At 46.5% G+C, this 12500-nt stretch overlaps 1 protein-coding gene across 1 annotated transcript in view; it reads right to left on the reverse strand.

Moving 5' to 3' along the window:
* The window catches only part of MYO18A (myosin XVIIIA), an 84815-nt gene that overhangs the window by 20312 nt on the left and 52003 nt on the right, over positions 1-12500 (reverse strand). The window contains 2 exon segments of the mRNA XM_087702898.1: positions 4822-5038; positions 9863-10063. Coding sequence (XP_087559024.1) covers positions 4822-5038; positions 9863-10063 — 418 coding nt within the window.

Consider the following 12500-nt stretch of genomic DNA (forward strand, 5'->3'; position numbering starts at 1 on the left):
AAAACGGGCCGTTTTGGGAAGGTTTGCAAAGTGCAAAAACTTTTTTTCCCCCTTTCGGAAAGCTCTTTAGTTAGAGTGATTGATGAGAATTACATTGATCAAGTGCTGTGCCAGCAGAAACAGAGTCTTAGGTGCTGCAGATTGTCAGCGATTTCCTTCTCCAGCACATGGATAAAAACACCTGGAAACATCTAATTACCTACCTACTCTCTCCCTACCTACCTACTGTATTTCTCTCCCTCTCTATTTCTCTCCCTCTCTCTCTATCCCTCTATCTACCTACCTACTTTTTAAAAAAAATTGCCTCTTCAAAACCTTGGTGCGTCTTATACTCCAGTGCATCTAATATTCCAAAAAATATGGTAATCTCTGATATTCTGGTATTCTAATCCTTAAAAGAAATCCAGAAGGCCCAATGGAGCTAGGGACGGGTTCAGAAGAGGACAGGTAGTTCTTGACTTACAACTGTTTTCATTTAGCGACCGTATGTAGTTACAACGGCACTGACAAAAGTGACTTACGGCCAGTCCTCGCACTTACAACTGTCTTGCCTTCCCCCACGATCACATGATCTAAATTCAGACACTTGGCAACAGGCCAACAGACGGTAAAAATGCAAAATGCGAAACCCAGAGAGCCCTCGACATACAACAGTTCATTTAGTGACCGTTCAAAGTTACAGAAAAAAACTGACTTATGACCGTTCCTCACACTTGCGACCCAGGGTCATGCGATCAACATCTAGGCACTCGGCAACGGACACATTTTTATGACGGTTGCAGTGTCCCGCGATTTCCCCTTTGGCGACCTTCCGAATGAGCTAAGTGAAGGAGGAGGCTGGGTTCATTTAACGACTGCATGAGATGCTTAATGACTGCAATGATTCACTTAATGACCACAATGATTCGCTTAACGACCGCAATGATTCGCTTAACGACCGCAATGATTCGCTTAACGACCACAATATTCGCTTAACGGCCGCAATGATTCGCTTAACGGCCGCAATGATTCGCTTAACGATCATATCGAATAAGATCGTAAAAACGGGGGCGACTCACTGAACAACTTGGCGGGAATTGTCTCCCTTGTGGCTGTGTTTGCAAGGACTGGTTGTATGTCTGGAGGAAATATTTGGGGAATTAATTGCTCAGGAAAAGGTATGAAGTTTCATCATCTGGAAGGAGTCACTTCCAGGTGACAGAGGACTCATCCTGGGTGAGGCCGAAAAATTGCCTATGTGACAACCAAGCCCAGCCTTCCTACACACAACAACAGCAAGGGAAGTTGTGGGTGTTCTCTCCCTGCGAGACTGGAGAGCTGTGTCTATCGCACAATTAGTCCTCGACTCACGACGATTCATTTAGTGACTGCTGGAACGTCCAGTAGCCTTGAAAAGAAAGTGTTCTGACCCCCCCTCTTCGCTCGTTCACAAACGACAGCCAGACAGAACTTCAAAGGAAATATCTTTATCAGTCCCGGCTCAAGCTGGCTGCGAGCCCCAAAATAAACACAGATAAAGTCTCTGGCAAAAAGTTACACAGCAAATGCAAAAACAAAACTCTTAACAGCAAACCAGGTTTACAGAAAGCAAACCACTTATCCAAGTGCCTCTTTGAATCACTAACTCGAACAGGAACGGAACTGAACTCACGAACAAACAAACGACGAACGTTGACTTCTGCAACTAAGGCGTGGCACCATCCGTCTTTTATCTGCAGGAGAAGACCCTAAGGAGCAACAGCTGCTCATTATCCTGCATCCCGAAACAACTCACAGCAAGCTTCTGCTGAGTCGCAACATCTTAGTATGTTTACACTTAACCACCGTTGCCGCTCGCCCCAGGGTCAGATGATCAAAAGATCAAGGCGCCTGGCAACGGACTCATCTTTATGACGGTCGTAGTGTCCCAAGGGGGTTTTGCGACCATCGGTGAGGATGCCGGATTCACTTAACAACGGGGTTACCAGCTTAACCGCTGCAATGATATGCTTGTTCAGGACAGCGGGAAGAGAGGTCATAAAATGGGGCGAAACTGACTTCGTTGTCTCGCTTAGCAACAGAAATTTGGGGAAACCAATAGTGCTCATAAGAGGAGAATTTTCTGTATGGGATAATAAGTTTGTCCAACCTTGGGAAGTTTAAGACTCCTGGACTTCAACTCCCAGAATTCCACAGCCAGCCATGGATAAGGAGGTTAGGGTAATAAAAGCAATAAAAAAATATAAACAATAGAAATAAAATAAAAACAATAAAATAATAATAAAGTAAAATGCCACAAAAATTATGAAAGAAACAATAGAACGAAATGAAAATGAAAAAAAAAGGAATGAAATGAAATTAAAACAAACAAATAAATAAACATAAATTTATGAAACAAAGAATAAAAATAAAATGATAATAAAATATACATAAAGTGTAAAATTATGAAAGAAACAATAGAAAAAAATGAAAAAAGGAATGAAATTTAAATAAGTAAATAAATAAACCTCATAAATTTATGAAATAAACAAAAGAATAAAATAAAATAAAAATTCAAACAACAAAATTAAAAGAATAAAAACAATGAAATTAAATAATAAAAAAGTAAAATAAAAACAACAAAACAATAAAATAAAATAAAATTAAAAAATGTATGTATGTATGTGTGTGTGTGTATATCTATATATCTATATATCTATATATCTATATATCTATATATCTATATATCTATATATCTATATATCTATATATCTATATATCTATATATCTATATATCTATATATCTATATATCTATATATCTATATATCTATATATCTATATATCTATATATCTATCTATCTATATCATCTATCATCTATCTATCTATCTATCTATCTATCTATCTAATCATCTATCTATCATCTATCATCTATCTATCTATCTATCTATCTATCTATCTATCTATATCATCTATCTATCATCTATCTATCTATCTATCTATCTATCTATCTATCTATCTATCTATCTATCTATCTATCTATCTATATATATATATATATATTTAAAAAGTCCATGATCCTTGGGAGTTCTGAAGTATCGTATTCCAAACTTTGCAAAAACTGCTCTAAATGCAGATTGAGGCCTGCTCGGGTAAACGAAGCCAGAAGGGATAAACTTGCCTAAGCAGGGTGGTGGGGGGTTGGACTAGAAGACCTCCGAGGTCCCTTCCAGCTCTGTTATCCTGCTTGTTTAATTGTTTATTTATTTAAGCAGGAAGTGTCTCCGTGGGAAAAGGATGCCCCGCCCCTCTGCCCTTCTTCCGGTTGGCACTGCCCACCACGCCTTGGCACTGCTCCCATCCCGAAAACTGGTCTTCTGGAATTTGCTACCTCTGTGTATGCCAACTTGGGACGCTTTCCGATGGATGGACTTCAACTCCCAGAATCCCCCAGCCACCCAAACTTAACCACTTTAAGACTTGGGGACTTCAACTCCCAGAATCCCCCAGCCAGCAAAACTTAACCACTTTTAAGACTTGGGGACTTCAACTCCCAGAATCCCCCAGCCACCCAAACTTAACCACTTTAAGACTTGGGGACTTCAACTCCCAGAATCCCCCAGCCACCCAAACTTAACCACTTTAAGACTTGGGGACTTCAACTCCCAGAATCCCCCAGCCATCCAAACTTAACCACTTTTAAGACTTGGGGACTTCAACTCCCAGAGTCCCCCAGCCATCCAAACTTAACCACTTTAAGACTTGGGGACTTCAACTCCCAGAATTCCCCAGCCATCCAAACCACTTTAAGACTTGGGGACTTCAATTCCCAGAATCCCCCAGCCATCCAAACTTAACCACTTTAAGACTTGGGGACTTCAACTCCCAGAATCCCCCAGCCATCCAAACTTAACCACTTTTAAGACTTGGGGACTTCAACTCCCAGAATCCCCCAGCCATCCAAACTTAACCACTTTAAGACTTGGGGACTTCAACTCCCAGAATTCCCCAGCCATCCAAACTTAACCACTTTAAGACTTGGGGACTTCAACTCCCAGAATCCCCCAGCCATCCAAACTTAACCACTTTTAAGACTTGGGGACTTCAACTCCCAGAATCCCCCAGCCATCCAAACTTAACCACTTTAAGACTTGGGGACTTCAACTCCCAGAATCCCCCAGCCATCCAAACTTAACCACTTTAAGATTTGGGGACTTCAACTCCCAGAATCCCCCAGCCATCCAAACTTAACCACTTTAAGGCTTGGGGACTTCAACTCCCAGAATCCCTCCAGCCATCCAAACGTAACCACTTTAAGGCTTGGGGACTTCAACTCCCAGAATCCCCCAGCCATCCAAACTTAACCAATTTTAAGACTTGGGGACTTCAACTCCCAGAATCCCCCAGCCACCCAAACTTAACCACCTTTAAGACTTGGGGACTTCAACTCCCAGAATCCCCCAGCCATCCAAACCACTTTAAGACTTGGGGACTTCAATTCCCAGAATCCCCCAGCCATCCAAACTTAACCACTTTAAGACTTGGGGACTTCAACTCCCAGAATCCCCCAGCCATCCAAACTTAACCTCTTTAAGACTTGGGGACTTCAACTCCCAGAGTCCCCCAGCCATCCAAACTTAACCACTTTAAGACTTGGGGACTTCAACTCCCAGAATCCCCCAGCCATCCAAACCACTTTAAGACTTGGGGACTTCAACTCCCAGAATCCCCCAGCCATCCAAACTTAACCTCTTTAAGACTTGGGGACTTCAACTCCCAGAATCCCCCAGCCAGCAAAGTTGAAGTCCACCCATTGGACAATGAGCCAGGTTGACAAGACTGCTGTAATTTCTAGGCTCCTAACCATGATAGCCATGTTCATGAGCAATGCCTGGCAAACCAGGATGCACCTGACTCTGGAGGACCCGCTTCCAGAGACCCCACCCCCCACATCTGGCCACCTGGCTCACCTTCTTCTGACACGACTGGCGGATCTCCTCCACTTCCTCGTCGCGGCTCTCCACTTCCTTGGAGTGCGTCTGTCGCAGCCTCTCCATCTCCATCTCCAGTCGGAGTTTGGCCTGGTGGTAGGGGGGGGAAGAGTTGGTGAGAGGGGGGGGGGCTTCCTCAAAGAGAGCAGGGGGACCCCAGCGTGGGGAAAGGTGCATTTAAGGCTGTTGGACTTCAACTCCCAGAATTCCCCAGTCAGCCATGCAATTGCCCTCCTTCTACGATTGCTCAGTCTAAAGTAAAACAGCCAATGTGTTGAAGATAAAACATGGGTCGTGGGGGAAGAGGGACAGCCCCCCACCCCCCGGTTTCATCTCTTTCTCCCTAGGCAGAAGAGGGGATAGATAAAAAGAAGATGGCCTTGAAGAAACTTCAAAGGTTTGGCCAGCTTCCCAACTGAACAAAACAGGTAGCCACACAAAATAATTCTCAAATTACAATTTTATTCATCTACTCTATTTGTCTATGTGTCCTTATTTGTCTGTCTCCAGCCCATTTTCCTTCCATCCATCCATCTCAATTTTCTATCTATCATCTTCCATCCATCATCTATGCATCTATCCATCCAAGCAACCAGCCAACTTTTATCCATCCATATCTATTTTCCACCTATAGATTTATCTCTCTGCCTGCCTGCGTATCCATCCATCCATCCATCCATCCATCCATCCATCCATCCATCCATATCAATTTTCTGTCGTCATATCTATCCATTTATCTTCTATCATCTACGCATCCATCCATCCACCATCCATCCAAGCAACCATCCAACTTTTTATCCATCCATCCATCCATCCATCCATCCATCCATCCATCCATCCATCCATCCATCCATCCATCCATCCATCATCTATGTATCCATCCATCCATCCATCTTTATTTATTTTCCAACTATAAATTTATCTCTCTGCCTGCCTGCGTATCCATCCATCCATCCATCCATCCATCCATCCATCCATCCATCCATCCATATCAATTTTCTGTCGTCATATCTATCCATTTATCTTCTATCATCTACGCATCCATCATCTATCCATCCATCCATTCACCATCCATCCATCCATCCATCCGTCCGTCCGTCCGTCCATCCATCCACCCATCTGCCTTATCCTTTCCTTTTGTCAGGGTCTCCATCTCTTTGGGTGGATGGATGGATGATAGATAGATAGAAAGATAGATAGATAGATAGGAGATAGATAGGAGATAAATAGGTAGGTAGGTAGGTAGGTAGATGATATATGGATGGATGGATGGATGATAGATAGATAGGAGATAGATAGATAGGTAGGTAGGTAGATAGATAGATGATAGATAGATGGATGATAGCAATAGCAGTAGACTTATATACGGCTTCATAGGCCTTCAGGTCTCTCTAAGCGGTTTACAGAGAGTCAGCATATTGCCCCCAACAATCTGGGTCCTCATTTTACCCACCTCGGAAGGATGGAAGGCTGAGTCAACCCTGAGCCGGTGAGATTTGAACCGCTGACCTGCTGATCTAGCAGTAGCCTGCAGTGCTGCATTTAACCACTGCGCCACCTTGGCTCTTCATAGGTATGTATGTATGTAGGTAGGTAGGTAGGTAGGTAGGTAGATGATAGATGGATGGATGGATGGATGGATGGATGGATGATAGATAGATAGATAGATAGATAGATAGATAGATAGATAGATAGATAGATAGATAGATAGATAGGAGATAGATAGGAGGTAGGTAGGTAGGTAGGTAGGTAGGTAAGTGGGTGGGTGGGTGGATGGATGGATGGATGGATAGATAGATGGATAGATAGATGGATGATAGATAGATAGGAGATAGATAGGTAGGTAGGTAGGTAGATAGATGATAGATAGATGAAAGGTATGTATGTATGTATGTATGTAGGTAGGTAGGTAGGTAGGTAGATGATAGATGGATGGATGGATGGATGGATGGATGGATAGATAGATAGACAGACAGAAAGAGAAGTTGATAGATAGACAGAGAGACAGATATAAGAACACAAGATAGACAGACATAGATGGATGGATGGATGGATGGAGATAGAGACAATGATAGATAGTTATACGTATGTGTGTTTATACACAAACACACACATACAGAGACGTAGATAGGAAGGGACAGACAGATATGGATAGATGGATGGATGGAGTTAGATAGAGACAGAATGTGTGTGTGTGTGTGGATACACATATACAGACACAGACACAGACACACACACACACACAAACAGAGACAGGTGTGGATGGCTGCATGGACGGACAGATAAGCAGACAGACAGGCAGACAATAAATAAATGGAATCATCCAGGCCCCAGGCCCACCCTTCAGAAGACCCTGCCCCCCCCTCCAAGAAAGCTGCCCGACTGAGCCCCCTCCTCGGCTTTTGTTCTCAGCCACTCCGTGATCTGTTGGGACCCCCAGGTCCCCTCTCCTGCCCACTCCTCCCAAACGCCCCAGCTGAAACATACGGCCTCTCCCCCCCCCCACGTCAATACCCCAGCCCCCTTCCTCTGAGAACCGGTGGGCGGCTGCGGCTTTGGCATCCATCCGCTTCGCTCTGCCAGCTCCTGCACTCCACACACCCCCTCCCTGCGGGCACGGGCAACATCTGGAAGCAGCTGCCAGGCGGAAGCCAGCTCGGTGGGCAAAGAACCCCCAATGGGGCTGCCTGGGGGTCCTGGGAAGGGAACCACTGGATCAATGGGCTGGGAGGGGGGTTAGCTACAAGCCAAAAATGTGAGCTAAAGACCAACACACACACACAAACACACACACACACACACACACACACACACACACACACACACACAGAGCAATCAGCCCCTGGAGGAGCAGAGATTAACTCCAAAATTAACAACAGAACAACAAACAAGAAGTAAACAATGTCCCAGTTAAGGAACTGCCAAACAGCCCAAAGGCCAAAGTCAGAAGCCCCCAGGACCCCTCACCCCCCCACCCTGACAGGGCAGCTAGAAGAGAAGCTAAGAACCAACCGCATTTCCCGCTAGCATTGATGATGTTACCTAGTTGGGTCATGAAATGTCTGCGAGGAAACAAGGAGGCTGAACAAGCATCAAGGACTCCATGTCCCTCCCTCCCCCCCTCCCATCCTTTCATCCATCCATCCTCCCTCTCTCTTATCTAATCTCTATCTAATCTCTCTCTTTTTCTATCTTTCATCCTTCTCTCTCTCCCTCCGAATCTCTATCTTCCATCCATCCATCTTCTTTAACTCTCTCTCCTATCTATCTAATCTATCAGTCATCTACCTACCTATCCATCTGTCTGTCTATCTTCCATCCATCCATCCATCATCTCTCTCTCTTCCATCCATCCATCCATCCATCCATCCATCCATCCATCATCTCTTCTCTCTTCCATCCATTCATCCATCCTCTCTCTCTTCTATCTAATCTTTATCTAATCTCTCTCTCTTCCATCCATCCATCCCCCCCTCTCTCCGAATATCTCTCTATCTTCCATCCATCCATCCTCTCTCTCTCTCTCTCCTATCTATCAGTCATCTACCTACTTATCTACCTACCTATCCATCTGTCTGTCTATCTACCATCCATCCATCATCTCTCTCTCTCTTCCATCCATTCATCCATCCTCTCTCTCTCCTATCTAATCTTTAATCTCTCTGTATCTTCCATCCATCCATCCTCTCTCTCTATCTTCCATCCATCCTCTCTCTAACTCTCTCCTATCTAATCTCTCTCTAATCTCTCTATCTTCCATCCTCTCTCTAACTCTCTCTCCTATCTGTCAGTCATCTACCTACCTATCTACCTACCTATCCATCTGTCTATCTGTCTGTCTATCTTCCATCCATCCATCCATCCATCCTCTCTCTCTCTCCTATCTAATCTTTATCTAATCTCTCTCTATCTTCCATCCATCCATCCTCTGTCTCTAACTTTCTCTCTCCTATCTATCTATCAGTCATCTACCTACCTATCCATCTGTCTGTCTATCTATCTATCTATCTTCCATCCATCCATCATCTCTCTCTCTTCCATCCATTCATCCATCCTCTCTCTCTCCTATCTAATCTTTATCTAATCTCTTTCTATCTTCCATCCATCCATCCTCTCTCTCTAACTCTCTCTCTCCTAATCTCTCTCTAATCTCTCTATCTTCCATCCTCTCTCTAACTCTCTCTCTCCTATCTATCAGTCATCTACTTACCTATCCATCTGTCTGTCTGCCTCTCTATCTATCTTCCTTCCTTCCTTCCATCCATCCATCCATCCATCCATCCATCCATCCATCCATCCATCCATCCATCCATCCATCCATCCATCCATCATCTCTCTCTCTCTCTGTCTAATCAAAGAACCACCAAGAACAACACCGACAGGACAAGCAACCTGTACAGAAACAGGAAGCAACCCCACTCCCTTCTAGCACTGATGATGTTACCTAGTTGGGTCATGAAACATCTACAGGAAAACAAGGAAGCTCAGAGATCACCAAGAACATCACACGGTCCTTTTCCTCCTCCTCCCCCTCCCAGGAAGGCCCCCCTCCTTCCTAACTCTGATGCCGCTGCCTAGGTGGGTCATGAAAGCCCCCCCCCCCACCGGCTCAGAGAGCCCCTGGGACCCTCCCCTTCAGCCCTGAGCTACAGCCTCCCCCTTCCTCGTCCGGGACTCACCCTCCGTGCTGCCATGGCTTCCAAGGCCTGCATGGCTGAGGTGGTGGCAGGGCAGTGGCCTCCTCCCCTCCCTGGCACCCCAAACTCCCGAGCGAGCGAGCGAGCGGCGTCTTCTCCTCCCGGGGCAGGAGGGCCGGAATGCGCCAGGAGAGGAGAGGAACCGGCCCGCCCAGAAAACCGGCACAGCCAGAGCCGCCGCAACAGGGAGGGCCAGGCGCCCCGCCCGGGGCTTTACCTGCTCCAGCATCTGGATGGTGCCCGCCTGCTCGTCCAGCTCCTCCTCCTGGTCTTTGGCTCTGGCCTCCAGGTCGCGCAGCTGCTTGCGGACTTTGGCGAGGGAGGCTTCGTCCTTGGACTCCTGGCAGGAGAGGTCCTGCAGTTCGGCCTCCAGGCCCTGGAGCTTCTGGCTGGAGGTGGCGATCTGGGCCTCCTTCTCCTGGGAGGGAGGGAGGGAGGGGGGCAAAGAGGGCATGGGTGGAGGGAGAGGGGCCCCCAACGGCCTCCCCCCCCCATTCAGACAGAGGCTCATGAAATCCCCCCCCCCCCCCCGAGCTGGAAGGGACCTTGGAGGCTGTCTAGTCCAACCCCTTGCCCAAGGCAAGAGGCCTTGGAGAGCTTTCACCCATTGTCCTCCCTCCTTCTCTTCTTTCTTTCCTTCCTTCTTCCCACCCTCTCTTCTTCTCTTCCTCTTTTCCCCATTCTTTCCTTCTTCCCTCCCTCCCACTCTTCTTTCCTTTCCTTTCCTTTTCTCCATTCTTTCTTCCCTGCCTTCTTTCCTTCCTTCCCTTTCACTTTTCTCCATTCTTCCTTCCTTCCTTCTCCTTTCCTTCCTTTCTTCCTTTCTCCTTTCTTCTTTTCTCCTTCCCTCTCTTCATCTCCTTCCTTCCACTTTTCTCCATTCTTCCTTCCTTTTCCCTCCCTTCATTTCCTTCCTTCACCTTTTCTCCATTCTTCCTTCCTTCTTCCCTCTCATTTCCTTCCTCCCTCTCTTCTTTCCTTCCTCTTTTCTCCATTCTTTCTTGCTTCTTCCCGTTTTCATCCTTCCCTCTCTTCTTTCTTTCCTTTCTGCCTTTCCTTTCCTCCTTTCTCCTTCCCTCTCTTCATCTCCTTCCTTCCTCTTTTTTCCATTCTTCCTTCCTTCTTCCCTGTCTTCTTTCCTTCCTTCCTTTTCACTTTTCTCCATTCTTCCTTTTCCCTCCCTCTCATTCCCTTCCTTCCTTTTCTCCATTCTTTCTTCCTTCTTCCCTCTCTTCATATCCTTCCCCTTTTCTCCATTCTTCCTTTCTTCTGCCCCTTTTCATCTTCCTTCCTCTTTCTTCATTCTTCCTTCCTTCCCTCGCTTTTCCTTCATTACTTCCTTTCTTCTTCTTTCTTCTTCCCTCTCATTTCCTTCCTCCCTCTCTTCTTTCCTTCCCCTTTTTCCATTCTTCCTTCCCTCCCTTCATTTCCTTCCTCTTTTCTCCATTCTTCTTCCCCTTTTCATCCTTCCCTCTCTTTTTTCTTTCCTTTCTTCCTTCCTCCATTCCTCCTTCCTTCTTCCCCCTCTTCCATCTCCTTCCTTCCTCTTTTCTCCATTCTTCCTTCCTTCTTCCCTCTCTTCCATCTCCTTCTCCCTTCTGCTTTTTCCTTCCTTCTTCCCTCTCACCTCCTTCTTCCCTCCCTCCCCTCCCTCCCTCACAGGGCTGGGAGGGACCTCGGAGTTCTTCTAGTCCATCCCTCTGCCCAAGGCAGGAGTCCTTATTACCATCCCAGACAATCTTATCTTGAAGACCTCCAGCTTCTGGAGGAAAGCTGTTCTACCGGTTAATTGTCCTCCCTGTCTGGAAATTCCTCCTTCATCCCAGCTTGGATCTCCCTCCGACTTCACCACCTACAATTTCCCAGCCAGCACGCTTTAAGATAGGTGAAGGTAGAATCGTAGGATGGAAAGAGACCTTGGAGGTCATCTATCCCAACCCTCTCCTCAAAGTAGGAGACAAGTAGCTGTCCAGTCTCTTTCTGAAAGCCTCCAGGGATGGGGCACCCAAAACGTCTGGAGGCAAGCAGTTCCACTGGTTAATTGTCCTCACTGCCAGGAAATTCCTCCCTAATTCCAAGTTGCTTCTCTCCTTGATTAGTTTCCACCCATTGCTTCTTGTCCTGCTTTCTGGGGCTTTGGAGAAGAAGTGGACCTCTCTTCTCTGGGGTGGCGACTCAAGAAGCTCCAAAGAAGGCTTCAGTGGTCTGAGGGCACCAGGAGCCCCCAAAGCCCCCCCCCCCAAGAGCCATAGTGGTGCATTGGTTGGAATGCAGTAGGGCAGGCTAATTCTGCTGACTGCCAGCAGTTCAATCCTGACTGGCTCAAGGCTGACTCAGCCTTCCATCCTTCCGAGGTGGGTCAAACGAGGACCCGGATTGTTGGGGGCAATAGGCTGACTCTGCAAACTGCTGAGAGAGGGCTGTAAAAGCACTGTGAAGTGGGATATAAGTCTAAATGCTATTGCTTGGGAGGGAGGGAGGGAGGGAGGGAGGGAAGGAAGGAAGGAGGAAAGGAAGAAAGAAAGAAAAGAAGGGACAAGAAGGAAGGGAAATGAGGAGGGAGGAGGGAGGAAGGAAGGAAGACAAGAAGGAAGGAAGGGAGGAAGGAGGGAGGAAGGAAAGGAAGGAAGGGAAATGAGGAAGGAAGGAAGGAAGGAAGGAGGGAGGGACGAAGGAAAGGAGGATGGAAGACAAGAAGGAAGGAAGGAAGGATGGAAGACAGGAAGGAAGCAGGAAAGGAAGGAAGGAAGGAAGAAAAGAAGGAAGGGAGATGCAAAGGAAGGAGGGAGGGAGGAAGGAAAGGAGGATGGAAGACAAGAAAGGAAGGAAGGAAGGGAAATGAGGAGAAGGGAGGG

This window comes from Thamnophis sirtalis, unplaced genomic scaffold, assembly GCF_051295495.1.
Source record: "Thamnophis sirtalis isolate CommonGarterSnake01/CBP01778 unplaced genomic scaffold, rThaSir2_p1.2 scaffold_17, whole genome shotgun sequence".
NCBI lineage: Eukaryota > Metazoa > Chordata > Lepidosauria > Squamata > Natricidae > Thamnophis > Thamnophis sirtalis.